Source organism: Typopeltis vanoorti, chromosome 8, assembly GCF_054136105.1.
Source record: "Typopeltis vanoorti isolate ZY-2024b chromosome 8, IOZ_Tvanoo_1.0, whole genome shotgun sequence".
Lineage (NCBI taxonomy): Eukaryota > Metazoa > Arthropoda > Arachnida > Uropygi > Thelyphonidae > Typopeltis > Typopeltis vanoorti.
The window spans coordinates 143,930,342-143,957,819 of record NC_143556.1 but is presented as its reverse complement, the minus strand read 5'-3'; the positions used below and the strand labels follow the sequence as shown (position 1 = coordinate 143,957,819).

Genomic DNA, 27,478 nt, shown 5'->3' with positions numbered 1-27,478 from the left:
GTGTATATGAATTTCTTGTAAACTAGTGTGGCCCGATTTGGTTTTAATTATCAGAATTCTTAAGAGCGCAGTTATCATACCCAAAGGATACTTGATATTAAAGTCTATCGACAAGAAACGTTTAGCATAATTAGAATAATCGTAATACAAAATGATTGAGATGCAAGTTACTTTGCTTTAAAATAAGCCATTCAATTTACCATTGAATAAAAGAAAAGGTATTTCAATCCCAAATAATAATTCATAACATGTAAAGGCTAAATCATGCTTATTCGTTCTTTGTAGCACTCACCTGACAATGGCCAATAGGAGGAGGAATGGTCAAAGCACGAAATCCTTCACTTTGTTGCCCTTTGCACGTACAACATGTGCAGACGAGAGCGTAAAGAGACGTCCATGGCAATGCAAACCTCCATTTAGTATGTCTTTATTATTACTACAAAGTAATATATTTACATGGCATATACAAGGAATTATAAAAATTAAACCTAATTTAATTGGTCCATTTTCGTCAGTCGCAATAATTAGTAGAGGTAAAAGGTTAAAGGTCAAGTGTGTGTGAGCAAATGCAGTCTTCTGGGTGAGTAGGTTCGCACATTCACGGCAGGCACTCAGTTCGGTCGAGAGAACTATAAATATTTGTCCTTAAGGCTCTGTGGTGAGGGTTCTCCTGACATGTACACGGGGTTCCTGGCTCTGGTGGCAGCACGATCAAGTGTTCGACACTCGTAGCGTCTCTGATGAGCACTCGTCAGTTGTCTCTTCTCTACCCCCCCCCCTTTCTCAGAAACGCTGCTTCTCATCGCCAAAGAATACGGCACAACACATCACATTACATTACAATACGGATCTTCTCCGCCGAAACACGAACAAGTTAAAGTTCGGTGACTGGATTGTTGCGGCGAGAGGACCAACTGGTGAACGCTGTACCTCGAGAGTAACCGGATATTCTGGAAATGAAGGGAAAAAATTAGTTACCAATTAAGTTTCATTTTAATGTGTCAAGAATAATTTAAACTGTCATTATAAGGTAATTTAGTTCAAGGAACACGTCGTTCATCCTAAGTTCCACAACTCCCCTTATTTTTATGGAGAATGTATTGGAATATCAAGTATGACTCCTGTTAAGGGGGGTCATCTAGAGGTGCATCTGTATCTCCTTTTTATGATATCCATTTCCGTTTCCGAATGACCACAATACCAAAATGGTATCATACTTGGGTACTTTATTTTTATCATGCTATTTGTTTATTTCTGGCAGACAAAACTGAAGGGGAATGACCCTCCCCCCTCCATTTTTCCAAGAAGCCTGCAGCTCTACCCGTGAATAATTTATATTTAGCTAATTACTGTTATCACTGATTTACAAGCAGAAAGATAATTTCGATTTTTTTTAAAAAAAATGCACTACATACAAATAATGAAATCAATCGGTTCCATTGAGTTGAATCGGATCACGCATACCCGATTATCCGACCAACAAATGGTCAAGAGATCGCAAGACTATTAAAGAATGAAAGAACGTTGTTAAACCAAAGACTCTCCACCCCTTCTCGTTTATTTTCAAATTCAGGCAGCGACAAAGAGATCGGAGTGAAGCACTGAGAGATGCTCACGAAAATTAAACCAAGTAATTGACTACCCTTCTTGGAGAAGGCGAACATGATCTTCGTTCAATCGGAGATTAAATGTCGCAATGTCAAATGACGTCAAGCTGATTTCTTGTTAGGGAATGACGACGTTGATTTTCACCCTATTTCCTCCGTATCTTTGTGAATCCGTAATTACCAGAACCATTTCAAAGCCTTCGTTGGTAACTAGCCAAAGTACCCAACGCTACTCGGATCCTTAACTCAACTGGAAGAACGACGGTGCATTTCGCCCTTCGATTGGAAAAGGCCTAACTTCGATTCTCGTCGCGATGGGAGAAATCTTTATGTGGACTTTTTCAATCGAAGTTAGCCGATCTCATACGGAGGTAGCGGGTTTTTTTCTCCCGGAAAAAAACACGCAATTTCCAGACAAAAAAAATACTAGTTGTGGTGGTGGTGTTGGGCGGTAGATGGCGTTGATGGAGATGATTGGTAGAGATTCAGTGTAGTGGTGGAAACAGTTGTGTAGTAGGTGTCCTCCCGCGATGAGTCTTTGGACTCCTTGGAGGTGTCATGAATAATAATAATAATAATTACTTAATTTTTTTTTCTCACTTTATCTCTTAGTTAAATTCCGTGCATATCCTGTAAATTTAGGCGAAGATGCTGGATTTTCTTACAAGCGGTTCAGTACAGATTATTATGAAGTAGTATTATAATTTGCATAACTAATAAATTGATATAAAGCATAATTCATTTATTATAGTTATTTACAATAATCACAGTATTAACTTGTAGTTCGTACGTTCCTAGCTGTTTTCTAGTTCGAACTGTTTCTAATATGCAGTCAGAAAATATTCATAGTAATAATTAACAGTGAATTTACATGTTGCAGTTTGCATAATTAAAATAATGCGTCTCTTGTTGAATGTATTTTTGATCGATTATTATCACTCAGTTATTTGCATTTATGCAATTTCTGTTCAGTTCAGAGTTCGGCGCTAAGTGGATTAAGGATAAGTAGATGAAGGCGTGTTGAGGAAGTGTAAATCCATCGACTTCGAAGCTAGGATTACCTTTATGAGTGGGATCAGCACACACAGTTTAATTTGGTGCCCTTCTAACCGTTCTTCCACAGGTCTGTAATTGTTTGTATGTTAAATTTTTTGTCAGGATGTTGAGTAGCGTGGGTGTGAAAGCTTTATGAAAGGAATAGCCATGTTACTCGGTTTGGTTCTTTGTTGATATGATAGGTGTTGAAGTAATTGCTTAGAAGCATTACTTAGTGTTTCAGGTTTTTAATACTGAGTATTGTATCACCACCGGCCTGGTTGGCGGAGTGGTAAGTGAATAAACACTCTCCCAAGATGGAGTGGGTCACCATGAAAGAGGCCTTTACCCCAGCAGTGGAGAAAAGTTACAGGCTGGGAAAAAAATTGTATCACCAGAAAGGATTTCAAATATCGGCTGGTGCATATTAGGCCTCCAAAGAACTATAGAACAAGTTTTTCTGTGTGACTTTTTGCTAATTTTGGATGCTTGATTTGCAGTGTTTGCGTATAATGTTATAATACATATAAGTATTGACATGCAAATTCCATGATATGAGGGCTTTTTTTTAACGAGATAAAAGTATGTACTTTTCTTGGAAAAGCTTTGACTCGGAGTTTGGGTTGTAGGCATTCCACATGGTTTGTCTACTTAAAGTGAAAGTCTATGTACAGGCCAAGGTATTCAAAGCGTGTGTTACGGGTGTAATTTTGGGGCAGTGGCAGCTGTTGTCGTCGTCGTTGGTGGTGTTCATGCAATTGTAGGTGTGACTGCTGCACAGTCACACCTACAATTGCATGAACACCACCTGCATTTTAGTGCTGTCTATTATAACTGAATTGTGCTAAACGTATTTCGTTTAAGTCTTGCTGTTCTTGAAAAGAGTATTGCTGTCTAAGTGTGGATTGTTACTAATGTGACGGCGTCTGTGTATTGCCGGCCTAGTTGACCGAGTGGTTAGCATATCTGCTCTCCAGCGAAAAGGCTGCGGGTTCGAATCCCGCCATGTATGTTTGTGATTGTCTCTGAAAATACTAGTGGGGGTATTGGGCAGTAGATGGCGTTCATGTTGATGATGCATTTCGCTGTAGTTGGTGGATTGTGAGGTGGTGGAGACAGTTGTAGAGTAGGTGCCCTTCCTCTGAGTCTTTGGATTCCTGGCGGTGTCACGTAATAATAATATTTGCCTTCATGTAGCCAAGATGCGAATGCCGTCGGTATTTGTGTTGAACAGGGTAGGTGATAACATAGTGCTTAATGTTTTATCTGTATACCCTGGCTATGATTTGTACTTATTTTTGTTAGTTGTGTTCTGTTTGAGAGAATTCAGAAGCATCGACTGATGTTTAGGAACTCGCTGTAGTTAAGTGTTCTTATTTCGACTTAATATAAATTGTTCTGAAGTATGTCATGGTCGAATGGGTCAAAAGCATTTGTTAGGTTAAGAAAGTACAACGATTTTTTTTTTCCAGAGTTTTATTTATGGTGTCCATGATATTCTTCCATAACGCGGTGTATTTTGTTTTCTAGAAGCTGTATTGATGTTGAATTTTTATACATAGTTGTGTAGTCTTGCATATGTTACTTTTTCAAAAATTTTAGAAATAACTTTGAAGTCAGATAGCTCTGTGGTTCAGAGTTTCTTTTTGAATGTTTTTAAATAGGAGTAATTATTACCATTGTCAGTTGTTGAGGAATAATGTCTGTGTGAAATATGGGATTTAGTTGTACAAAATGTTTGTTAGAAGGTCTTTTTTTGTCTATTCCTGCAGTCGTCTTTGGTCTCAGGTGTGTGTGTGAGATAGAGAAAGAAAAGTTTTCAGTTTGGTTACGGGTGGAAAACACATGATTCCTTAATGATGTAATCACAAGAAAGATATTTATTTAACCAAATATTTCGGTCTGGAAATAGCAGACCATCGTCGGTGGTATTACAAGAACAGTTTAAAAAATATACAAGACCGAAATATTTGGTTAAATAAATATCTTTCTTGTGATTACGTGATTATATCATTCAGTCTTATGTCGCAAGTATCCTTAAAACAACATGATTCCTTGTTGACTAAGTGTTGGTAATTCTATGTCGTTGTATTATTATTTCTCAATTAAACTCAATAAAGATGTCTAATCTTTGAAAAAAGGTACCTGTGGCATGACTATAAACAATAAATTACATGATAACCACCGTAATTAACTCTAATGAAATGAAAGTACAAACAAACAGACACTAAACGCAGTATCCAGTGGGATGAAGCACGTTTAAATATGAACTCCTTCTCAAAGATAGTTGCGAAGCCCCTTTACATCGGCCAAATCTGAATCGGAACGATTGTCCCTCTCTCTCTCTCTCCCAAAAGTTTGGGGGATTCTTATTTTATGCAACAAGCAAAAATAGTTTTTAATAATATTATTTATTAATATTAATTTCTAGCACGCGGCAACAGTTTTTAACTGAAAATTCACCGACTTCTGTATATACTTTGTATTCCCGTTTCTTTGATTTGTTTCTACGCACTGATGATGTATTGCTATCTTCAGTACAAAATATCTGTACTTTCATTTCACTAAAGTTAATTACTGTGGTTATCGTGTAATTTATTGTTCAATAAAGATGTATTTTCTGTCTGGTTGTAACAAAGGCTTCTGACGCAAACATTTTAACCATACACTTATGTTTGCTCACTCACCAGCCAGTGCTCTCATAAAAACTCCGTCTTTCGGTCATTTCCTGACTTACGACGTAATACGCATGTTTTCATTGACGCTTTTTTATTTTCCCTTTGAGGCGTAGTGTAAAAAAAAAAAAAAGGAATATCAAATATATCCCCAAATTAATTAGGAAGTTTGGGTATATATTCATAATTGCGGGCTTACAGTATCGAAACAAGCAATAATTAAATCTGTCCTTTCACCGGTAGATATTGTGATTTGCATTCTTCCTATACGTAGATTATTTAACCGAAAAATGATTTTTTAGCCCCTGCACAAGTGTTAGAATTTATTACTTTTTTTTCTTTTCTTTTCTTTTTTTTTTTACATAAACCCAGTCGTGAAGAAAAAGAAATACCAAGCAATTTACGAGGCGATCGGATTGTTCTAAGCAAGGAACTTTATTATTTTGGTTGAGAGAAGAACAGCACTGCTAGCGCCATCTATCAGATCTGTGCGTATGTTATATTCCTTTCTGCTTTATTCACTTGGAGTCTTTTAAAATTATTTTGTTTGTTTATTCAGTTTAAAATTTATTTAGAAATAGAAATATTTGCTTTCTTTTTTTTAGTAAAAAAATGCAGAAACCAAGACTTTTTTCCTACTTACATGGAGTCTGCTCCATCTTTGACGTCCGCCCATTGCGTTTCGTTTTTATTATATCTTTCAAACTGAGGACTTCTCGAAGGATTTAATGAAGACGCCCCGTCAGGTGGAACTTGCTGACGTGAGCGTCGATTATTTCTCTTCATTGACTGGTCATCTCCCAAGCTGTCAGAATAATCTCCGCTATTAAAAAAAAAGTAAAGAAACATCATTGAATAGAACGATTGACTATTTTAAGTTAACAGAAATTTTAGGTGTTTCTGACATAAGATTTAAAAAAATCTAACCTTCACCTGAGAATGATTAAAACGCAAGCCACGTTGAAATCTCTTTGATCTCGGAACAGACAGCACAATTAGCAAAGTTGCGTCTCTTTCGTAGATCGATAATCTTGCCGCATTTTGTATTCTGATGTCAAAAGATGTTTCACAAAATAATTATTGCCAATGTGTAGGCTGGAATAAATGTATGGAGCAATTTTGACAAATTTATAAAACTACTCATTATGATGCCATCCACGTGGGTGGTCATTTAGATCTTTTGTATACGGCGATGCTTCTAAGTGAAAGAAAGAATGAAATAAATTATTTGAAGTGGTGGAAACAACATTGGTATTCTGTTCGTAGACGATAGGGACAGCATGCGCTTCTGCATGTCGGTGTGTTCTTCTCAGTTGCAAGGACGTAATTAGGTGTCATTACAAACCTATCGAAAACACTTTGGGTCGAGAGTTATTCACTTGTAAAGTAGCACAAAGTGTGTCATTAGCAACATACAATAAGGAGGAGATGTTAGTAATTCCCTTGGCTTTCTCGGAGAAGATTTTAAGGGAGTTAATATAAATTATTCATCAGTAAGAATTAAGAATTGTTTCTGATGAAGTTTGTGATTAGAATTCGCAATGCTGAAAACTGTCTATCAGTGAAGAATTCACGTTTTTTTTCCCTCCATGCTAAGTGGTAAATGACCACTAAATTTGTCTCATTCACGTCACGTGATACTAAGTGAAGTAACGTCTATTACTATAGAAACAACAGTAAATACAGTAACTTCACGTTGCCAGCATTTTCATTTTTAACATTGCTTTTAAATGTAAACAGTCAGGATTCGAAGTTTTCCCAATGTTCTATTTAATTGTTTTGGAATAATCGGTGTGAATCATTAACTTGTCGAGATGAACGGATGTGAAATGCACATCAAGGGCGCAATTGCAGCCCAGTAGAAGAGTATGCACTTTTGGTTATATACGTACAAGTTCGACTCCCTTCTAGAACGTGAGGAATACGTTTTGTGCTTTTTAGATGTTGGTTCGTATAATATGGACAGCAAGTTGCGTCGAAAAATTCTACCTTCGACTCGTTCCTCAGAAAACGGAAAAATTGAAAACTAAGTTGTTTGGCATAATTTCACGTGACTATATTAACGCATTCGTTTATTTTACTTATTTATTTTTTTGCTTTGCATATCTCCCTAAGATTTTGGGGATAGGAATACATGCGAATAGTTTTGGGGCAAGAATAAATATCTAGAATATGAAATACTTTTACTTCTTTCCATGTTTTTTACGTGATTTTATATGACAGGAGATGGCGTTTTAAATTATAATCATTGCTATCGGTAAAGAGGAATTATCACTTTAGCCTGCCAAGATTGGAAGTAACCAGGTTTCTTTTTACTTCGGGAATAATTTCGGCAATCCTGAAATTACGTACAATGGTATCATTACAAATAACGTAGAACTGACTGCTGATAGGTATTGCATTAACAACACGTGCATGCGATCTGAAAACACGTTAAAAGTGATGAAAACAAAAACCTGAAACAAATAGTAAAAAAAAAAAAAACCGAAATAAAATTTCAAGAAAGTAAAGTTATCACCAAGATCAAATGTTGGGCAAAAAATACGCTTTGGCAATAGGCATGCTAATAGCCTTTGCTGGTTTCACTCGGAATGGGGCACCCATCAGAAATTATCTCAAAAGTTTTCGTGTTCCTTGAGCAACGTATTTTAAAACTAGTAATTTTGTCTTTGACATACAGCTCCTGTTTTTTTGGCTGATTGACTGAAGTTGGAATAATCGCACGAAAGCAAAACATAAAAATAAAACACGCACACACGCAAATTAAAACATCGATTTAATTAAATGAGAAAAGATAGAAATTCAAGCGGTTTCTAGTTAATAAAAGCATTTAGTTTTAGGTTAAAAAAAACAAAAAACTAAAAGTACTTGGACTTATCCACATTAGGATAATTAATTGATGATGCTGATGCGATGTTTCTGTTTGAGGATGTGTTACAAAAGAAAATGATGTATGAGGGATTTTAGTAAGGGCTTACATAAATCTGCGTTGTTCTGTGAATGACACGTGATTTCTCTCTCTCTCTAGATTTCATTGAGATAAAATAAGAAGATCATCACAAGAAACCGGTTGTCATAGTAACCATAGAGACGACGCTAAAGTAATGGAGATGTCATTTAAAACAAATTGAAAATAAATCCTTGGGAGGAAACAGAGGCAAACTCCACAGAAATTCTATGGGAACCAACTTAATGGGATTTTTGCAGCATTACACAAGATGCGATTCTACTGCGTAATCAAAATGGAGACATCTGCGAATGTGCCACCTTGTTCGCGAAACGATAAGTTCTGGGGACATCCGTTTCGTAATTAACACTTTTCGTAATGAAAAAATTTGCCACCAACTAATTTATTCCAAACTTACTTTTCTAACTTTAATTTCTCTGATGTAACGAGGATAAAAACTGACGAATCAGAATTAACTGGAATACAGAGGACGTAGAAGAATAAGAAGTTGTTCGCTGTAAATTAAGCTTCACATTGCAATTCACGACTTTTTATGCTGGAAAAGAGTTTTACGAAACTTTAAAAAACAATATTTTTTTTTCTTATTCTTCAATAGTAAATGACGTCCACCTTAGGAGATACGCAATCGTGGGTGTATTTTTTACACTGTACCTTAATTCTTAGAAAAACATATGAAACTTATTGCTGCACGAGCTACTTACAGATTCATGTCTCCATTTGCGTAGGCAGATTTAATGTGGCCGACAGATCCGTTTGGCGTCCGACTTCCATAGGGATTACCGACGGTCTTTGCCATCAATGGATTCTTGATATTGTAGAGTCTTTGCTGTTCCCAAGAAGTGTGACGCTTCCTGTGTTTCCTGTGTGAAAGAAATTCAATGTTTTAAAGATATTAGAACGCAGCGAACGGATTCAAATCTCACAATTCAAGCCTGCTTATAAAAATTCTCAGAAGTTTTTGCGTTCCTTGGGTGTCGAAAACTAGTAATTTTGGTACACGAACTATTTCCGCGATATAATATTTTACATTTCCTCCAAATAAATGCTTCTTATGTTATGGGTGTTTTTCCCCTAATCCGTTCTATTCGCAAGTGACTTTCTCTACTGCTCCTGATGTGCTAATCAAAGACCTTCAGAGGGATCTGTGAGATGTGAATGCTGTCATGGAGATGTTCGAATGATTAAATCGATGAATAGTTTTACCTGCTAGAACATACACCACATTTGTCTTTCTTTATGCCACTACCATAATCAACATTCGTATGAGAACAGATATTACAAACCATAACGTGGTCATTCAAAGAGAATTACTATAATAATGGATGCAGTCGACATAAACAGAAATATATCAATGGTATAGAAACTACGTATCACCTCAGATTCTTAATTCAACAAGGTTATGCATATCCAATATAACGTTTCTAATTTTCTTGTAAAATACTCAGTTTATAAATCGTCCAATGCGATGTGTAGACACCTCTTACTTAGGAAATATCTTTTCGAGTGAACTCGGCAAAATACATATTTCAATGAAAGCCATTCGTTTATTTTTTCCTACACAGATATAAAGATGAAATGCGTCTATTTGTTTTTTTAATTCTAAGCGAAGAAGTTCATCGCTTGAATCGTTATTATTAAATCTCATATGACTTTCAGTTATATTCAAAAAATATTTCCAACTATTAATCCGACCCAGAACATGTAACTGTTTCGCTCTTTATTTTGTATTTTATTGCTTCTAAATTAAATTTTTCCTTTCATTTCCACTTTAGAATCTCTTAAGTGTTTACAGGAAGCTTCAAATAGAAACTTTATCATCCAATCAGCAACACTATATTTGTCTAATATAAAATGCTCAGATCTTATCCTACCAGCAAACTAATTCATTTCAGCAGCCCAAAACACTTCAGTTCTTGATCATTTTATTTTTCATAAATTATGTTTTGCTTGCGCTTCTTACACAACTTAAATCGCTTTGATTTTTTGAAAGTGATGCCCAAGCAGCCACATTTTCTTCATCCCATTTAAAATATTATGCCATTAAAGCTCTCTCTCGAGTTAATTTGTCTTTTTCTCTTATCTCTTTCCTTTATTATGTTTAACGCTGTAGAATTATTTCTTTATTATTCTGTGTTGTGCTAGTACTCACTTCCGCACTTTGCTGTATATCTGCAGAAATAATAATGTAAATGATTTTGTGGTATCGCTTATTAAAATCGACATCGTAATTGAATTCGGTTAAGCATATACTTAACCAACATGTTCGCTACAGCAAGATGAGTTAAAAATAATCACAGCAAATTCTAACGTCGCGTTTCGGATCTTCCACCGTTCATTCTTCGTCGTTGGAAAGAATGCAGAACGGCGCAGAAGAATAGAAATTGTATTTTTATGTCCGTTTTATAGAGCTTACTTGGCAAGATTAAAATCTTCGTTCTGTGAACTTGTGACATGCGCAAATGGAGCACATCAAAACTAAAGCCTGCACAGTTTAAATATTTGGGATCAGGAGAAAAAGAATGAAATAATTAAATTGAATAACATTTACAGCTCTCAATAAAATAACAATATGCTCTCTCTGAAATGAATGCTAGCTCTTCCCTTTCTTCTGGAACATGTGGCGGGAGAGTGGGAGGCTGGCTAGCTCAGCTTGCTTCCAAATTACCTCAAACATCATTTAGCAGGTGAAGGTACCACATGGCCTTCCTCGTAATACGCATTTCGTTTTCACGGATGTGTCATGAAGAATTTTATTATTCACTTATTAGAGACGAGAGAGAGAACAATACTGAAACGTGTGTGTGTGTAGTAAAATTTCTAAACATGTTATATTTGTTTAAGGAGTTTTGTTAATTGTATTTATTCTGGTCTTTAATGACTTCAGAAAATAAATTATCCTTTAATTTAATTTCTGTGGCGTTTCTTAAATTTGGCTGTAACAGTCTTTAGATTCTCTGAAATTAATTTGGAAATTTCTTTCCGTGTGGCATAATCACGTTGTTCTTACAGAGAGGCGGTGGGTGCATTAACGTAATAGCGATGAGCTTCCAATGCAGAATAAATGAAAATGACGTCTTCTAAATCTTCCATAATTAGTCAAAGCAATATTAAAAATAAGAATCTGTTTCTTTATTTAATAATCCTTAAAGAGGTTTTTTTTTTCTCAAAAATTCGATGGCCATTTTCAATCAGATTTATGATCTGTCTTTCGATTGCAGTGCAAACAATATCAAAAATTATATTGCAAGAATGAAAAGTAAATAAAATTGAAAATAACTCAGAGACATATATAGCTACCTATATGTAACTGTTCCAATAAACAGAAAGAAGAAGGGGGGATTGCTTTTTCTATCGGTGTGACAGAACGGAAACCAAAATTAAAGCAAATTAACACTTTAATTCCTTCTGCGATCTGATAGGCATTATTATCAGACGTTATTGGGTAAACCTGCTTAAGTGTTTCTTCCTTCTATAACTGGCCTTTAGAGTGCGCGGCGCTGATAACTATTGCTCAGCCCCCCCCCCCTTTCTCAAATTGAAAAGAATATTTACTATGCCAATTTGCCCCAAATATAGATAGCAGGGAAGTAGTGCTGAGCATTTTACTGCATTTACAGATGTTCTCGAGTAGTAGATTAGCTGATATCGAAAGCATTACGCCACACCCACCTATTATCTCCGACGGAACTCCGTAAACACAGAGCCGCCGAATATTATAACCATTTGGATACAATGGGCTTAAAATTTGATGACCAATAACAAATTAATTTTATCATCCGAGGCCCCCCCTCCTCATGATAATTATTTGTATTTAAATGTATGATTGCATTAACAATTTATAGCATCACTGAATCCATACAACTTTATGGAAATACAGTGGTGCCTTGGTTGACGACGGTAATCCGTTCCTGGCTTACCGTCGTTATCCATAAGATTTAATTGAAAATCGATTAATTTGTTCCGGATCCTCCCCACAACCATAGTACATATTAAAATGCAGACGAAACTCATTTAAAATGTCATAAAAATATGGTAAATATCATTTATTTATTATACAGTATATGTATTTGCTACAAAAAAAATTAACATTAATAAAATGAATTGTTCGTGAAAACAGTTTTTAATTATCAATCTTCACCAGAAAAACAATTGGGCTCACTTTGGAGTTTTTTGACAAATGGACCTGTAAAAAACAGGTCTAGGATTGTTTGCTTCTGCCTCTTTTTTAAAATGTTTCTGAAAACTGCATGGACTTTTGATGAAATAGATCTGCAGTTCTGTATAACCTCAGATTTGTTTGGATTTCATTTCATTTCATAGCAATATTTTGAACTTCCTCCCACTTTGCCAAAACCTTTTAGATTTCAGCAGTCGTAATTTCTTCTTTCTCTCCATCCTCATCTTCAGATGAAATTTCCATTTCTTCACATTGCTGCTTGAAAAGTGTTCTTTTGGCTCGTCAGTAGTCAGTTCTCGGTCATGCATCTCCAATAATTCTTCAACATCTTCTTCCAAGTTAAGATCATGAGCAGTTGACACAATATCCTTTACCAATTTGTGTCCATCTGAAGTTTCTTCATTACCAAAGGAAGGACAGTTTCCTCCATGCTTTGAGGCATTTCATTGTTACTTCTTGCCAAGCCTTTACAATTAGCCTAATTGCTATGACAATGTTGAAGTCTTCCTTCCAAAATTTTCTTAGCGTTATGTTAGTAGCCTCACACATTTCAAAGCACCTGGTAAAAAGTGCCCTTGTGTAAAGTTTTTTAAAATTTGCAATTGTCAGCTGATCCATAGGTTGAATCAGAGAGTCAGTCTTGGGAGGAAAAAATCACCTTGATAAAACCTAATTCCTCTGGTAGCTCTTCTTGTATGCCCGTTGGATGGCCAGGTGCGTTATCCAAGGTTAAAATGGCTTTTAGAGGCAGATTGTTTTGCTCAAGATAGGCTTTGACAGTTGGTCCAAACACTTCGCGAATCCAGTCTCTAAATTCTATTCTTGTGACCCAGGCTTTGCTGTTAGACTTCCACAAAACACTGAGATTGGATTTAGAGACATTGAACTTTATGAATGCTCGGGGATTCTCTGAATGGTAGATTAACATTGGTTTTACCTTGCAGTCTCCACTTGCATTTGCTGCTAAAAGCAATGTTAACCAATCATTCATTGGTTTATGCCTAGAAAGTGTTTTCTCTTATTTTATGATAAATGTCTTGTTGGGCATTTTCTTCCAAAATAACCCAGTCTCATCACAATTGAAGACTTGTTGAGGTAGGTATTCTCCTTCTATAATTTTTGTAAAGCTATTGACAAATTTATCTGCTGCTGATTTGTGAGCACTAGCTGCTTCTCTGTGTCTGACCACACTATGAATTCCTGTTCTTTTTTTAAAGTTGTCAAGCCAACCTCTGCTACCTTTGAAATCATCATCATCTACCTCAGAACTTGATCCCGAAGTCTTCTTTTTCAAATCTTGATAAATCTGTTTAGCTTTCTGACAGATTGCATTTTGAGATGTAGTATCGCCAGCCATTTCTTTCTTTGATCCAAATTAGTAATAGATTTTCCATTTGCTCAAAAAGAAGCCCTCTGACATTCAACCTTTAAGTTCCCTTAGCAACTTTAGCTACCATATATTCTTCTTTCTTAGCCAAAATGGTTGATATTGTAGAATGACTGGTTTCATATATTCGAGCTAGCTGCATAACTTTCACACCTTCATGATGTTTTGCTATTATTTTTTTCTTCTGCTCAATAGAGAAAATGTTTCTGTTTTTTTCCCTCACTAGCTTTCTTTTTTGCACCCATTTTGTCACACGGTAAAAAAAGTCACTCTATAAAAAAAGATACGCAAAATACTGTATTATTACAAATTGTACAACACTAAGACGAGGGATACAAAAACATATCGTCACCTGAAAATAAAAGTAAAAGTTAAAAAAAATAAAAACTTTTTGAAATAAAAATTATCAGTTAAATTCGAAACGTGCACTTTTTGACTTAGTGCATTTTGCTTGTAAGGTGACAGCACTTACCTTAACATATACTGATTAGGAGCTTATATATATATATATATATATATATATATATATATATATATATATATATATACACAACGATTATTATACATGTGAGATTTGATTTTGCCTTTTGATGGCGAACGAACAGTGACACGCACTCGCCGATTTATTGTCTATATGAACCAACACATAAAAAATAAATGCTTAAATACTCATTTTCATCATAAAACGCATTTATAACCACAAATTTTAAAATAAAGCACAGCACACTACAAGAAAAGAAACAATAAACGGAAAACGTAAACAGCTGCCTATGATGGGTCAAACATATCTGACCTTCACAGCTATGCCACGTGGCTGTTCTCTATTCGACAATGTCTTCCCGCGCGTGGCTGAGTGCGATCGGAAAATTCCGGTTTTTTAGATCGGATAGAGGTTCACATAATCGAGAGTCGTTAACCAAGAGATTTTTTCTTACAGTCACTCGTCGTTAACCAAGTACGTCGTTATCTGAGGCCGTTGTTAACCAAAGCACCACTGTATACTTCTATTTTAATATTACAATAATTTATCATAACAAGGACTTAAAGGCTTATCTGCTGATCTCAGTTTTCTTCGAGAGCTTTTTTCTTCGTAAAAAATTTATTAAGTAATCTTTAATTTCAGAACTATGTTTTCTAATAACGAATTCAGGAATGATCAGAAACTTCAGTTTGTGATCAGGTGCCGTGGGTTGGCTAAAGGCTCCGAAAATGATCTAGAGACCGTATACGATCATTGCATGCCACCTTCCTATTGCACTGGCCGTTGCAAATCTATCATGTGAATGTCTCTGCTTGCATGCATCGTGCTCTGAGCTTCTGTTATTCGAAAGCATATCATATACAAAAATCACTCCTCCTTGATGAATAATCAAACAGTGAAGTCTGAATCGGAACAATAAATCTCGTTATTTTTTTAAATTTTGATTTGCTTCTCCACATATTAATACCTAAAACAATCATTTCTTTTAAAAACTTATCACAAAAAACAAATAAATAATAATAACGACTGCATTTACTCAGTAAGATCGATACTGCCCTTGAAGAAAATAGATGTCTACTGAGAGAAGATGAAGCGCTATTCTTTATTATTATTTCTATTCTTCCCAGCTGTAAACGAGTGGCAGTCACAGGGGCATTAGAGCAAAGTAAGTTTGCATACAAGTCGTGTACTATACATCAGAAGCAGCTGCCTCGTTCATTTTACCAATATTTAAGTCTATGACGGCTAAAAATTATTTCAGAAGTGAGAAACCTCATGAAGCGGGTCACATTTATATAATTTTCTATCACATCCCATAATAAATAGGTAACGCCGGCATGACATAATAAAAATTATTAGATTAAGCTCACTTCGCTCAATTATTATTTTACCGAGAACGAAAATCGTAAAGTGCATAAATGAATGTGAATAGATGATAGGAAGAAGATAAGTCGACTAACCTTTCCCCGGGGGGTGAATTTCATGTACGCGAATCCGTTTAATCACAGTTATGATTATAACGTCCATCTACAATTCCGAGTCTCTTGTATACTTAGAATTGTATACCATTCTAAGTATACAAGAGTTTGAGTTTGGTTTATTGTAATGTTTATTTTTATACTATTTTTTAAATAAGGTATTATAATTCCGAAAATTTATCTTATTTTATATCTAAAAAAATCACTTCAAAGTAGGTGTGCCGTGCTAATATGGTTCCATGGATACGTTTAGATTTAAGGTTTCATATCTGTTAGAGGTTTGAAGACCACTGAATCGGTTCGCGTCAGAATGTGGGTGGTAGAGGGATTCTCTCAATATGATCTAGTTTTTCCCTCACAAATCTGAAGCCGATCTTGAACAATTTTAGTAGCAGTTGCGTCCCTTGAGCTATCAATATTAATTTAAGTAACTCGGAGAATTATATTGTCAACCTAGATGGACTTGGGTCTCCTGGTGGAAGGCCGATAACAAACAGCATCTTTGATATTTCTAAAAGTTCACTTCTGTTTCTACAAGAAATGTTCTCTCTTCTTAAGTAGTTTCTCGCATACCACCAATAACATGATCCCCGTACTCACTATTCGAAAATATCTATACGCAATGCATTGTGGATCCATTTGTTTACTAATAGTGGCGTTGGAGAATAACAGTTACCACCACAAGCAGCTAATGCAGTTATCATTTATACCGTAATGTGGCGGATGGGGAGCGGAGCAGGGTTGATGCACTTCGTTTGTAACTCATTGCCCCGAATACAAAAAGAGAAGAAAATCAGACTAATTATCACTGTACGTGTGTCGAATAATCACATTATCAACACTCGTGTAGATCTTTTCCAACGCATATAACACACACTCGAAGGAGATCGCAGTAACGAATGGCTGCAATGTTTAGTGTGGTGTATAAAGACGACATCATTGCCGAGCTTTCAGAATAGATTCATATCCTTGCCAAAGGAGAAAGACGCTTCCCATGGGTTTTCCCAACATCGCGTGGAAATGCTCACTGCGATGTGTCGAAACCGGGCAATAAGAGAACTAGATGTAGGCAATAGAGTCGTTTTCATAACATACAAGCCACTGCGGCAAAATTATGTGTCACATTTCGTGAGAGAAAGTGCTGCCGTTAAAGTAACCTTAACGACGGCGCCGAAGTGAAAATAAAACCAACCGAAATTCTATTCTAAACATTAGAAAGGCGACATTATCTTCGGCACTTCTACATCTCGGAAGCTGCACTGCATTCCAGTTTTCACCCAAATTTGTAGTGAACAATCCAGATGTCTCATCTTTTGTTTTTCTTGCATGGAGATTTGCCTAAAAAGGCAGTAGATGTGTTATAAATCATTAGAGAGGATTTGAAACGACACTTTTTTTGTTAGTAATGCACAGCAGCTATGGGAAGATAAAGTAAAAATTTTGAATTTTTTTTTAAAAAGTAAAATAAAAGTTTATTTATGCACCAGAATTACCGAGTTTGTAGAGACAACTAAACATTTGCATAGGTTACATGTGATTTCTCCAACTAACATTAATGAAATTATGAATCACTTAGCAGGTCTAATATGTACAGTTTTTACATCTCCTGTTTAATAGTAAATATACGACTGTCCTTAGTAGTCCATCTATTTGTATTTCTATCCGTAGCAGCTGATATGTTCACGATTTCCGAACACGCTCTGCTAACAACCCTTTTTTCTGTCATCTTTGACAGATTAGCAGCTGGTCTTTCAGTAATTTAGTAGCAGCGCATTCAATAAATCTTTAATGGCAAATTGAGAGTTCCGTTCCAAGTTGTCAAATCCCCTCCTACTTTTGCTTATAAAAAGAGAACATGAGCGATCACGCAAATCCCCTGACGATGAATTATTTATGTTAGAAATGATCATCCAGCAATGTGTCTGAGGGAGGAAGGAAGGTAGTCAAGAGATCAGACAGGAAACTTGGTGGAATAATTCTGATGACAATAATCCTTCTTTTTCAATAAAGCTCAAAAAATATCTGCAGTAGGAAAAAAACTGGAACCGAATAGAAGCAACTTTTAACTAAATTATATCACCATGTTAAATTAAAAATTATAATGTGGAGCTCTGAACAGATCAATATACTCTATAAACACAAAAATATCTTCTCATCTCATCCTCATGACGATTAAATAAAATAAGTTACTTCCCGTTACTCTCAAAACCAACCCAATTCGACTCAACAGATTATTTCTTAAAGCCCATGGCAAGCTCTCGGCTGCTTTTCACATTCTCGAAATGGGCAGCACACTCTTATACCGCTGACTTGTCACGCATTCTCATAGTGGTTTTTTTCTTATTTTTAATTCTTGTACTCCTTTCTTCTCGAATGAGTAAAATTTTAAACATTGCTATTATCTTTTATTCTATTTTTTGTCACAACATTTCCATTTCATCTTATTCATTGGCGCTATATTTTATGTTATTTCAATACTAATACCTTTATCAGCACCGTTATTAAATTCCATGCTGAATGCAACATCGTCTTAATATGAAGCCTATGTTACATTTTTTTGCAGATGAATCTTAACTGAAGATATATCATAATCTTAAGATTAAGATGCATCGTCAAAAATTTTAGTATGCTTAAAATTTTATACTATAAAATATCTATAAAAGGGGGCTCCGTCCCATTTAAATAAACTTTGCTCTAAACATTTTCATTGTTGTCACATCTTTCACCTTGGGATGCGAATAAACAATAAAAATTCATTTAAATTATTTTGCTTGTTCTTCCTTAATAATGTTATAAGAAATTTATCAAATTAACTGCATCCACATATTAAATACTTAATTATGCAAAAAAACGCACCTTTTTTTACACGATGAACATAATAAGGTGATCCCTAGTACCGCTCCTAAGAAGATGACGCTGCTCAAGGCAATTATCGCAATTTCCGTCGTCCCCATCTGACTAATCTTCTCTTGAACCGACACTCCCTGGATGCGGATTATATTGAAGTTTTCCAGATAGGTCACGATGTGGTCCAATTTATTTTGCAAGGCGCTGCAATCACATTTACAAGTAAATTAAATTTCAGTTCAAAATGACATTTGAATTGTAATTAAATATAACTCTTTACAAGAAATATTTGTAAAGTTAACAAATGAATATATCTCATGTTTATTTGTCGGCATACATCGGACAAATGGGAATTTATATTATTTAGATACCTCGTCAAAATGTAAACAACGCTTAAATCCTGCACTAAAAAGCAACTTACATAATCTTCACAAACACTTCGTTTTCTGAGAAACCGATGTATTTTAGTGGCCTTATGGTGCCATGAAAATCTAAAATATCTGAAGAGTATTTTGCGACAATAAAATCTATAAAGTTAATGCATATATTCAAACCAATCTTCTGGCATACTTGGAGAAAGTAAATCCGGGATTAAAGATTTTGAACTGAAACGATTTTAGGTATTTCTAGTTTATATTCCTTCAGGATAATCCCAGGCCATCTTGATAACTGGGAAATTTGATCTGGAGTATTTCTACAATGGGCTGTTGGATTCCATTTGCAGAAAATTGCTGTACAGTTTGGACACTTCAATACTTTAAACAACTTGTTGAATGCGGTTTTATGCAAACAAATTCGACACACCTATGGCTTTATCCATGGCTGAACCGAAAAGTCTATTAAACACACACTCGTAGAAGAAAATCGAAGTTTTCTATAATAGGAGACGATTATCTAGTTTAAAGTGTATTCTACAGCGAATCGAAATTAGCCAATTATTTTTACATTTATGTATGGAGTAAAATAAATCGTTTTATTTATTTCATTATTTGACAATTAGTGTGACTGGTTTAAGTTCCACAAACATTATTTACCGAACCTTCGGAAATCTCTAAGTAACCATTTGAAAATTTTTATTTCGTTATTTCTAATAATTAATGTTTCCAGAGCGACTATTGAACAAACCTTAATTTAATGGGTAGTATTCCCAACTAAACAAAAGACGAGAATAATCGTAAGCTGTAAGTACATTTAAAAAGATTTACTTACTTCAAAAGTTTATCTGTCTCCACGATGTCATTCGTGTCGGGATGCACGCCATACAAAAAGAGATCGGTGCTTCAGAAAGAGAAATAAATGAAAATAACATTAGAAATGGTTACATTTTATTATACGTTTATTTAATGCAATACTATGATCAATATTCCTTCTAATCTCTATTGTCCCATGGGGGCGTAAAAAACTTTTTCTGCATCAGTTAGCAGTCTCAAACTGAATGTGTGCGCAGTCTGTTGATAAACCTAACATTGGTGATATTTTTCTTAAAAGTTCATGTACGTTTCGTGCTAAACACTTCTATAAGAGCGACATAAATACATACTCTTTCAGCCACTTAAATAAAAATTGTCACAGCTCTGTCCAGCCACTCAAATTTAAACGAATTTGCAGTTCTTTTCCGCTTTTATTCGACAGGAGCATTTCTCACTCATTAAAACCGCTAATGTAACATTTTTCAAATTAATATTGTCCGTTTTCGTATACTATAACCTGTAATACTGTGAGCATTAAATCCGTATAGCTGTAAAAATGCATTATCGTTTGCACGAGTACAAGCGACTGCACTGTTGGACAGTAGACCCACAAATATCTTCAATTTGATGTCCGCGTTAGGCTAAAAGTAACTAATTGGAGTGCATTAAATTGAAATGGGTTAGAGTAATATGGGAGTGGAGATATTGGAGAAATTACTAAATAATTTCTGATGCGATTCATCATATAATTCGCTTTTATAGAAGGTTAAAAAATTGCTGCTGTAAATTAGAAATTCTGGAAGCAAAAGTTAGCGCGCGCAAGCACATCTGTCAAAAAGGGAAAGTTGGCTGTGTTGCTTATCATAGTACACTCACTCTCTGCTACCTTATAACGCATCCATCATTTAATCTATCACGAAATGATCTTTTTGCTAAAGAGATTTTATTTCTTGTATGCTTTCAAATACTCGCTCATGAAGAAATCCCCTTTCAACCACACTTGGTATCCCAACTTTACATTCAATAAATTCATTACAACTCCAGTCTTATTTCAATAAACTGGATTACACAAATAAATAATAAAGAATTGAGATATGTTTTTATTGACTTCATTAGCAGGTAAAGTGCTAATGAAAGTGCTGTATGCACGTTAAGTAAATAATAGTGACTTACGCATCAGGATCTTCTAATTCTCCCTCATGGTGAGGTTCCAGTTTGGCCATTTTGACTTCATAACCGGTAATGTTGGTTAAATAACTAAAGAAGTGGAAGGGATGAAAAAAGGAAGTGATATATTGATTTAGTATTCAGGTTAAGTCATAAAAAGTAACACGGAAGTGAAATATTTGGAATTTATTTTTTTTAAATAATCACAATTAAAAAAAATTAGAGAAATAAAACCGGAAATACCTCATTATTCTGTCCACGTGTTGCTCAATAATTAAGGGGGTTGTCCCAGCAACAAACATGACTAATTTTGTTTCCGGAAGCACATAAACCTTCAGAAAAAAAACAAATACTAAGAACTGGTATGAATAAAAAAACAAAATATTCATTTGTGCTAAAATAATAATAAAAATATACATGATTTGTCAAAATTACTTTTTCTGGGAGCAAGTATGTCCGGAGCAACATTTTTCTGCAAACAACGCAGTTTAATTGTTCAGGAAACATAATTTTTACAATTCTCTTAGGCTTTCACTAGAGCTAATCTTTTATAACGAAACGGAAACCCGGTTTCTCTTGAGCACTTCAGGAGCGTGACGATGCAAGCAAAATTGGTTTCCATAACTGCGTTCACATGTGTGTGTTTCACTCCATCCTCAGGAGGGTCCATTAAATTACAAAACTATACAATAAGTAGATTCGGAAACAGGCAACTAAATTACACTATTTCATTTCATAAAAGATAAATATCTCTTGATAATATTCTATCTTTCGTAAGATTTATTATAATAAACATTTAATATGAATTTATAAAGATTCGATCATCCCTTAAAGTCGCGTGCTGATTTTAGGACGAATTTTTATAATTGCGGAGTGAATAATTTCACTTTCACAATGTGGATGCAACAAGGATACGTAAGAAAGGAAAATATTTATGCTGACGTATGAAATTTATTCTATAATAATAACTCAACTATTGATTTATCACTAACAAACAGCAAGCTATTCAGCTTTATGTACAAAAGCTAATACGCATGATTAACGAATTATATTGTGCCAAACTAATGTTGAATGAAAGAATTCAACCAATTTTTAACTGAAAGGTTTCAAGAAGGAAAAATAAATGCATAGAGTCAAAGCAAAAGCAGGCTTAGAATTGTATTAATGCATACCTTCACTAGAATCTAGAAGAAGGTTCTAAGTTTATTTAACTGCTGACTCTACTCACAGCAGCAACGTTTTATGATCAGAGCGCTACCTTTCTTGGAGAGGACCTCATAAAAAATTATGTTTGGCCAAACGACGTCGTTTCGAGTCATGACTCGATCGAATACTGGCGAATGCACTTTTTTTCAAAGGAAGAAGAATAACTTCACACCCCTCTTTACCATGTCCCTCTGTGCCAAATTTTTCTTTAAATTTTCAGGTTCGTCAGATGGCTTGAAAACGGTTCGTTTTGAAGCGATCTGGCTCACGCTGACGATGTATGGTCCAATCTTTACGTTAAACATCGGGACATTCCATACGCATAAATCTGCTAAAGTCAGAGGTTGATTTGTGTAGGCGGAAAACGGGCTGCGTTTCATCTGCATCGTTTGTGGAGCTCTTTCTATCAGGGAACGACTGGCGGAGCAGTGCCCATGAGTTATATTAACTATTGTTTATTCCTTTCGAAATTCTTACCCCTTAACTGGATTCCGCTTTGACAGTTGTTGAAATAGCAGAATCTGATACGTTAATAGATTTTTTTTTCTAAAAACAAATACAATCAAATATGTGCTAAAATGTTCGCCCATCATTCAGAACTTATAAAGTGAAAATAACGGAGCTCTGGGTATGTTCTCACTCGCATTACTACGAAGCAATAGTTGGCATTAATGCGCGTGCAAAACGTTTCTCTCGCTAAAATAACCAACCAACCCACCCTCAGTTAACTTATGGGACCACTTCGTTGCTTTCTTTCGTAACGAAGAGATGGAAACCGAGGTGAAACTACCAATATGCGACAGTTCACATCTAAAATAAGCGTTTATTTTCGTATGTGGCATCTCGCAAGTCCCCTGAGAACGCAGAAAACAACAAAACACCTGAACAAAACAGCTCAGGCATTTCGGTGCGTTAGTTACACAATGCAACGCAATAGCGGACTAATCATCCAACAAAGTTGACTTTCCCTTTCTTTTCTGACTTACTCCGCTCACACTTCCTCCAATGAACCACGCCATCAACAGGACATTCCATTCCGCTAAGTTTCACGGAGTTGTTCTTTTATCATTATTAGTATTATCCCATCGGCACGGCTCAATCTGAAAGAAACACTTTACCGCAGGAGTCCAAATTAATTTGGTAAAAAACTAAAGTAACAAAAAAAAAAAAAAACACAAGCACACATTCGAAAACTAATCGCTACCTAGGCTTGGAAAAGGACAGAATACGGCGGTATTATAAGAAGAAATACTCTTTCTCTCTCTCACACACACACACTATTAAAGTGTGAGAGAGAGCCTTGGATTAAAGAGAATTTGCAAAAATGAGACCAATTAAACGTCTGCGACGGAATTCAACTTGCTATAAACCAGCAAAGAGACAGAACTTTTATCATAATTTTTCTTTTTGTATTTGCGGATGGGTGATCAGCTAACCTATGAACTTTGTTTATTAGTAAAATAATCCCAAGAAATTCGAGTGAATTAACCGGTCTTCCGTAATATATAATAGTTACTTTTAAAGTCAGTAGTGGGTTTTAATTTTTTTTTTTGAGGGAGGGGGTGATATATAAACTGTAAATATAAACAGCAACTGCTTATAAGGTTTATTTATTTTTTCGTTAACATTATTTATTCAAAATGACTTCTTTTCAAGCTCATTAAAATTGTAATTAATATCGGCTCTTATGCCATTCGAGGGGGTTTCGATATACACGGTAGAGATTGTTTTAAAACACAAAAGAGGAAATACTAGAAAAACATCTTCCTGAACAGGAAGAAAGAGAAACGAGAAATTCTGGGATACTCGTTCATAGTTGCAATGACAACTTTTTTTGATAGAAAAATGACTCTCCTAACAAAAGTCATAAAGAAATTCGATGCATTTATGATGCCTTCACGCCATTGAAATAAAAAGACTGAGGCATTAAATATGCAAATGTTCACTGAAAATAATCATCAATTTTACCGACTGTGGAAACAATCGCTCCCATCGATGGTCACGTAATGAGGAAAATCCGAAACTGGGTTCTCGATTTTTTTTTTTTTTTTTTTTTTTGGCACCGAAATTAGACAAAGAAAGTTACTTACAGTATGAAAAGTGAAATTATGATTTCATCATATACTTTGTGTAATATGTACTTTATTACATTGTTACTTTGCGCCATTTGTCTGATTTATTTTGGAAATATTTCAAAACATAAATTCCGCACATCACAGCATCTTAGAGGAATATTTTATTGATCTTCGTTTCACATGCTTTAGTTTGGAATCTTTCCATGGTACAGATGTTAATGAATACACCCAGATGGTAGGAGATTTTTATTTCACAATTCTGCTCAGTAGATGTCTAAAATCGCTAAAAAAGCGGCTGGATCGTAGTACCTAGGCCTTTCCTCTATATCAATATTTGTTATAGTTTACAACGTTTTGTGTGTGGGATCATCATGAGAGATTTTCAATAACGCAAGTCGATACTAGAAAATGATAACAAAGGAAGTTGCTTCATAGAACAGCGTGAATGAAAATAAAGTAGATTCAGTATGTGAGGAATCTCGATTTGGGCTTGGAATGGATAATGTTCGATTACTGCTGAAATCTGTTTTTGTGCTTGGTGGCGGCTGAATTTTAAAACTCATGGAAGTTCCTTTGATGCGAAGACAGTCATTGTGAGTGCACAGCAAGTCACCAAAGGGAACAAAACGCGGATACTTGATCATTCTCTTTCCAACAGACTAGGATATTTCAGTCTTTGCTGAATGATACTTTGAGAAACTGAATAATCACACGTGATCTCTTCCATAGAACAGGCAGGTAACATACACCCTTCGTTGTGTTTCCCTGTATTTTGCTCATCTTTTCAATACTGGATTACAAAAGACGATGAAGTTCGTAAAGATGTGAGATACGATTTAAGGCTTCTTTAACTGAAGGTGAATCCCCTCTTGCAAATTAAATAAGCCGATTTGGAAACATACACAATTAACAGAACAAACAAACAAACATTGAATTTATGGAATGGAAGGATTTCCTCGCTAAATCATGGGATGACATATAACAAGCCACTTAATGCTTCATATGTGAAACTTCTTAAGAGTGCTCCACAACACTGTAAATGTTTATATTAAGGAACATCGAATTCCCAAGGATGTTGGGGAGAGGGCATCCACAGAATTGAGAATGAAGGCAGTCAAGAACGGGATAAGAACTAGATTTTTCTATTATGAATTGTGAGTGCAGAGAGTGGAATGAATTCAACAGAAGGTATAACGTGTGGTGTGAGGGATTCGTGGCATCCCCTCGATGAGTCTCTCATTCCCTGGAGATCACTCTTAATAATAAGAAAATAGTTTTATTTCAAAAGCAGTAGAGAAGGAGTCATGAGTAACAACGGAAGAAACTAATCCAAGCATTGCATTGGAGATTTCAGCGGGGATTTAGCTTTTCGCTGTGGGAGTGAGGTTGATGAAACAATTTACATCAATTAAATGACCAAAGAAAATTATTTTCTTCGCTTGGAAACTTCAACATTTAATGACATATCGTGTTCTTAAGCAGTATGGAATTGAGAATGAAGGCAGTCAAGAACGGGATAAGAACTAGATTTTTCTATTATCAATTGTGAGTGCAGAGAGCGGAGTGAATTCAACAGAAGGTATAACTTGTGGTCTGAGGGATTCGTGGCATCTCTCACATTCGTGGTATTTCTGAAAGCAGATCTAAACGGCTGCTTTCAACAACACAAACACGACTGTAATCTTTATATTGCGGCATTCTTACAATAACGCACGCAGCAAAGCTTCAGTAAAGAGCCATCGAGTAGTTTCCGCTTTAATAAATCCCAATCACACTATTCATTAGCATGTTGCATTTATTTAATTTGACTGGCACAACGTTCACTACCTGACACGAAATCTCCTCACTGATTGATTTTTCAATGTGCACATTTATCTGGAAGCTTCAATCAATAAAATTTATTGCATGCCTGCAGGAAACAATTGCCGGGACGAATCCGGAATAATTCACTTTATTATAATTTGAACGTAATTAAGAGACTCCTCGGTTTGTAACAGCAATCTTAAAGACGATATGCGATTGATGTTCGCATGCTATGCGAGCGGAAAAATTATCCAACTCGTCCAAATTCTTCGCAGTAGATCTTCGGTACACAAACTTTTCATCAAGGATCTGTTTGCAAGAGAGTGTCCAGAGAAAATAAATGAAAAAATAATAATAAAGAAAAATACCAAAGATTAAAGATTTCCTGTTCAGCTTTAAGATGAAGAAAAATTGTCTCAAAGGGAAACAAACCATCTAAATAGAGCACGTCATTTCCCACATCACATAATGGCGCAATAAGTTTGACAAACACATTCGTCATTGGTACTCACGAAGACATTAGTGACTGCAGAATGTCCGTTGTCGCTGCCTTCTCTATCCGTAGCTTTCACGTCGAAACCGTAAATCCGCCCACCGTCCAGTGCGAATGTAACCATGGAGCGAACCACTCCAGTCACGGGATCGATATGGAACTTAGAAGACGCATCCTCGGGTTTCCGGATAATTTCGTACCTGATTGCACTGTTGTAGCCGATGTCGGCGTCTCTGGCCTGAAAAACAACAAAATCAGAAGTCAGTACGTGCTGATAACTCTGACGACATGTTATTAGAAAGCGGATGAACGAAACCAAAATTTCGGAAAGATGCGATTAGAGGTACCGAATAGAAAACAAAAGAGAAACGACGTCTTTTTAATGTTTATCGAAGCAGCAATTTATTTAATCATTAATATATACCGAGATTAACATATTCTTTATTCTGTTTCTTTGAAACAATCAGAAATGTTGGTGCTTCTGCTCTGTACACAGATGATTGCGCATCAATCTTCCGCTAATCTTTATTTGCTCTGATTACGGAAGAAAGAGAAAACTCGAATTTATCAACGTACTCTCAGTAATGTAACAGTAAGTGACCCCCTAAATTTCCATCTTTTATTTCGCCTGTGGTCAAACGAAGCGAGTCGGTTTCGATGCAACTCAAAGAATATTGACAACAAAAAGGCATTTAAACATTTTGATTTTCGGAATTTGAAATTTCCTGAATTAAAAAAAAATATATAGTTAAGATATTATAATTAATAAAAGATATTAAGTATTCTTTTTATAAATCACGGTTATAAATAAAAATGAAGGGAAAGGAAAAAAGAAAACTGAAAACTATATATACATTATATAAAAGTATAATAAGTTTAAAAAAAAAAT

General features: G+C 35.4%; 1 protein-coding gene across 2 annotated transcripts in view; it reads right to left on the bottom strand.

The window, feature by feature from the left end:
- Positions 1–411: 411 nt before the first annotated feature.
- Positions 412–27,478, bottom strand: part of LOC150104400 (protocadherin Fat 4-like) — a 345,892-nt gene continuing 318,825 nt past the window's right edge. For both annotated transcript variants that reach the window (XM_090396350.1, XM_090396351.1), the window contains 8 exons: positions 26,609–26,827; positions 21,256–21,344; positions 21,019–21,102; positions 19,865–19,933; positions 18,665–18,859; positions 8,987–9,145; positions 5,961–6,140; positions 412–950 (listed from right to left, as the gene is read on the bottom strand). In XM_090396350.1, coding sequence (XP_090252476.1) covers positions 875–950; positions 5,961–6,140; positions 8,987–9,145; positions 18,665–18,859; positions 19,865–19,933; positions 21,019–21,102; positions 21,256–21,344; positions 26,609–26,827 — 1,071 coding nt within the window. In that variant the 3' untranslated portion in view covers positions 412–874. The remainder of the gene's footprint in view (positions 951–5,960; positions 6,141–8,986; positions 9,146–18,664; positions 18,860–19,864; positions 19,934–21,018; positions 21,103–21,255; positions 21,345–26,608; positions 26,828–27,478) is intronic.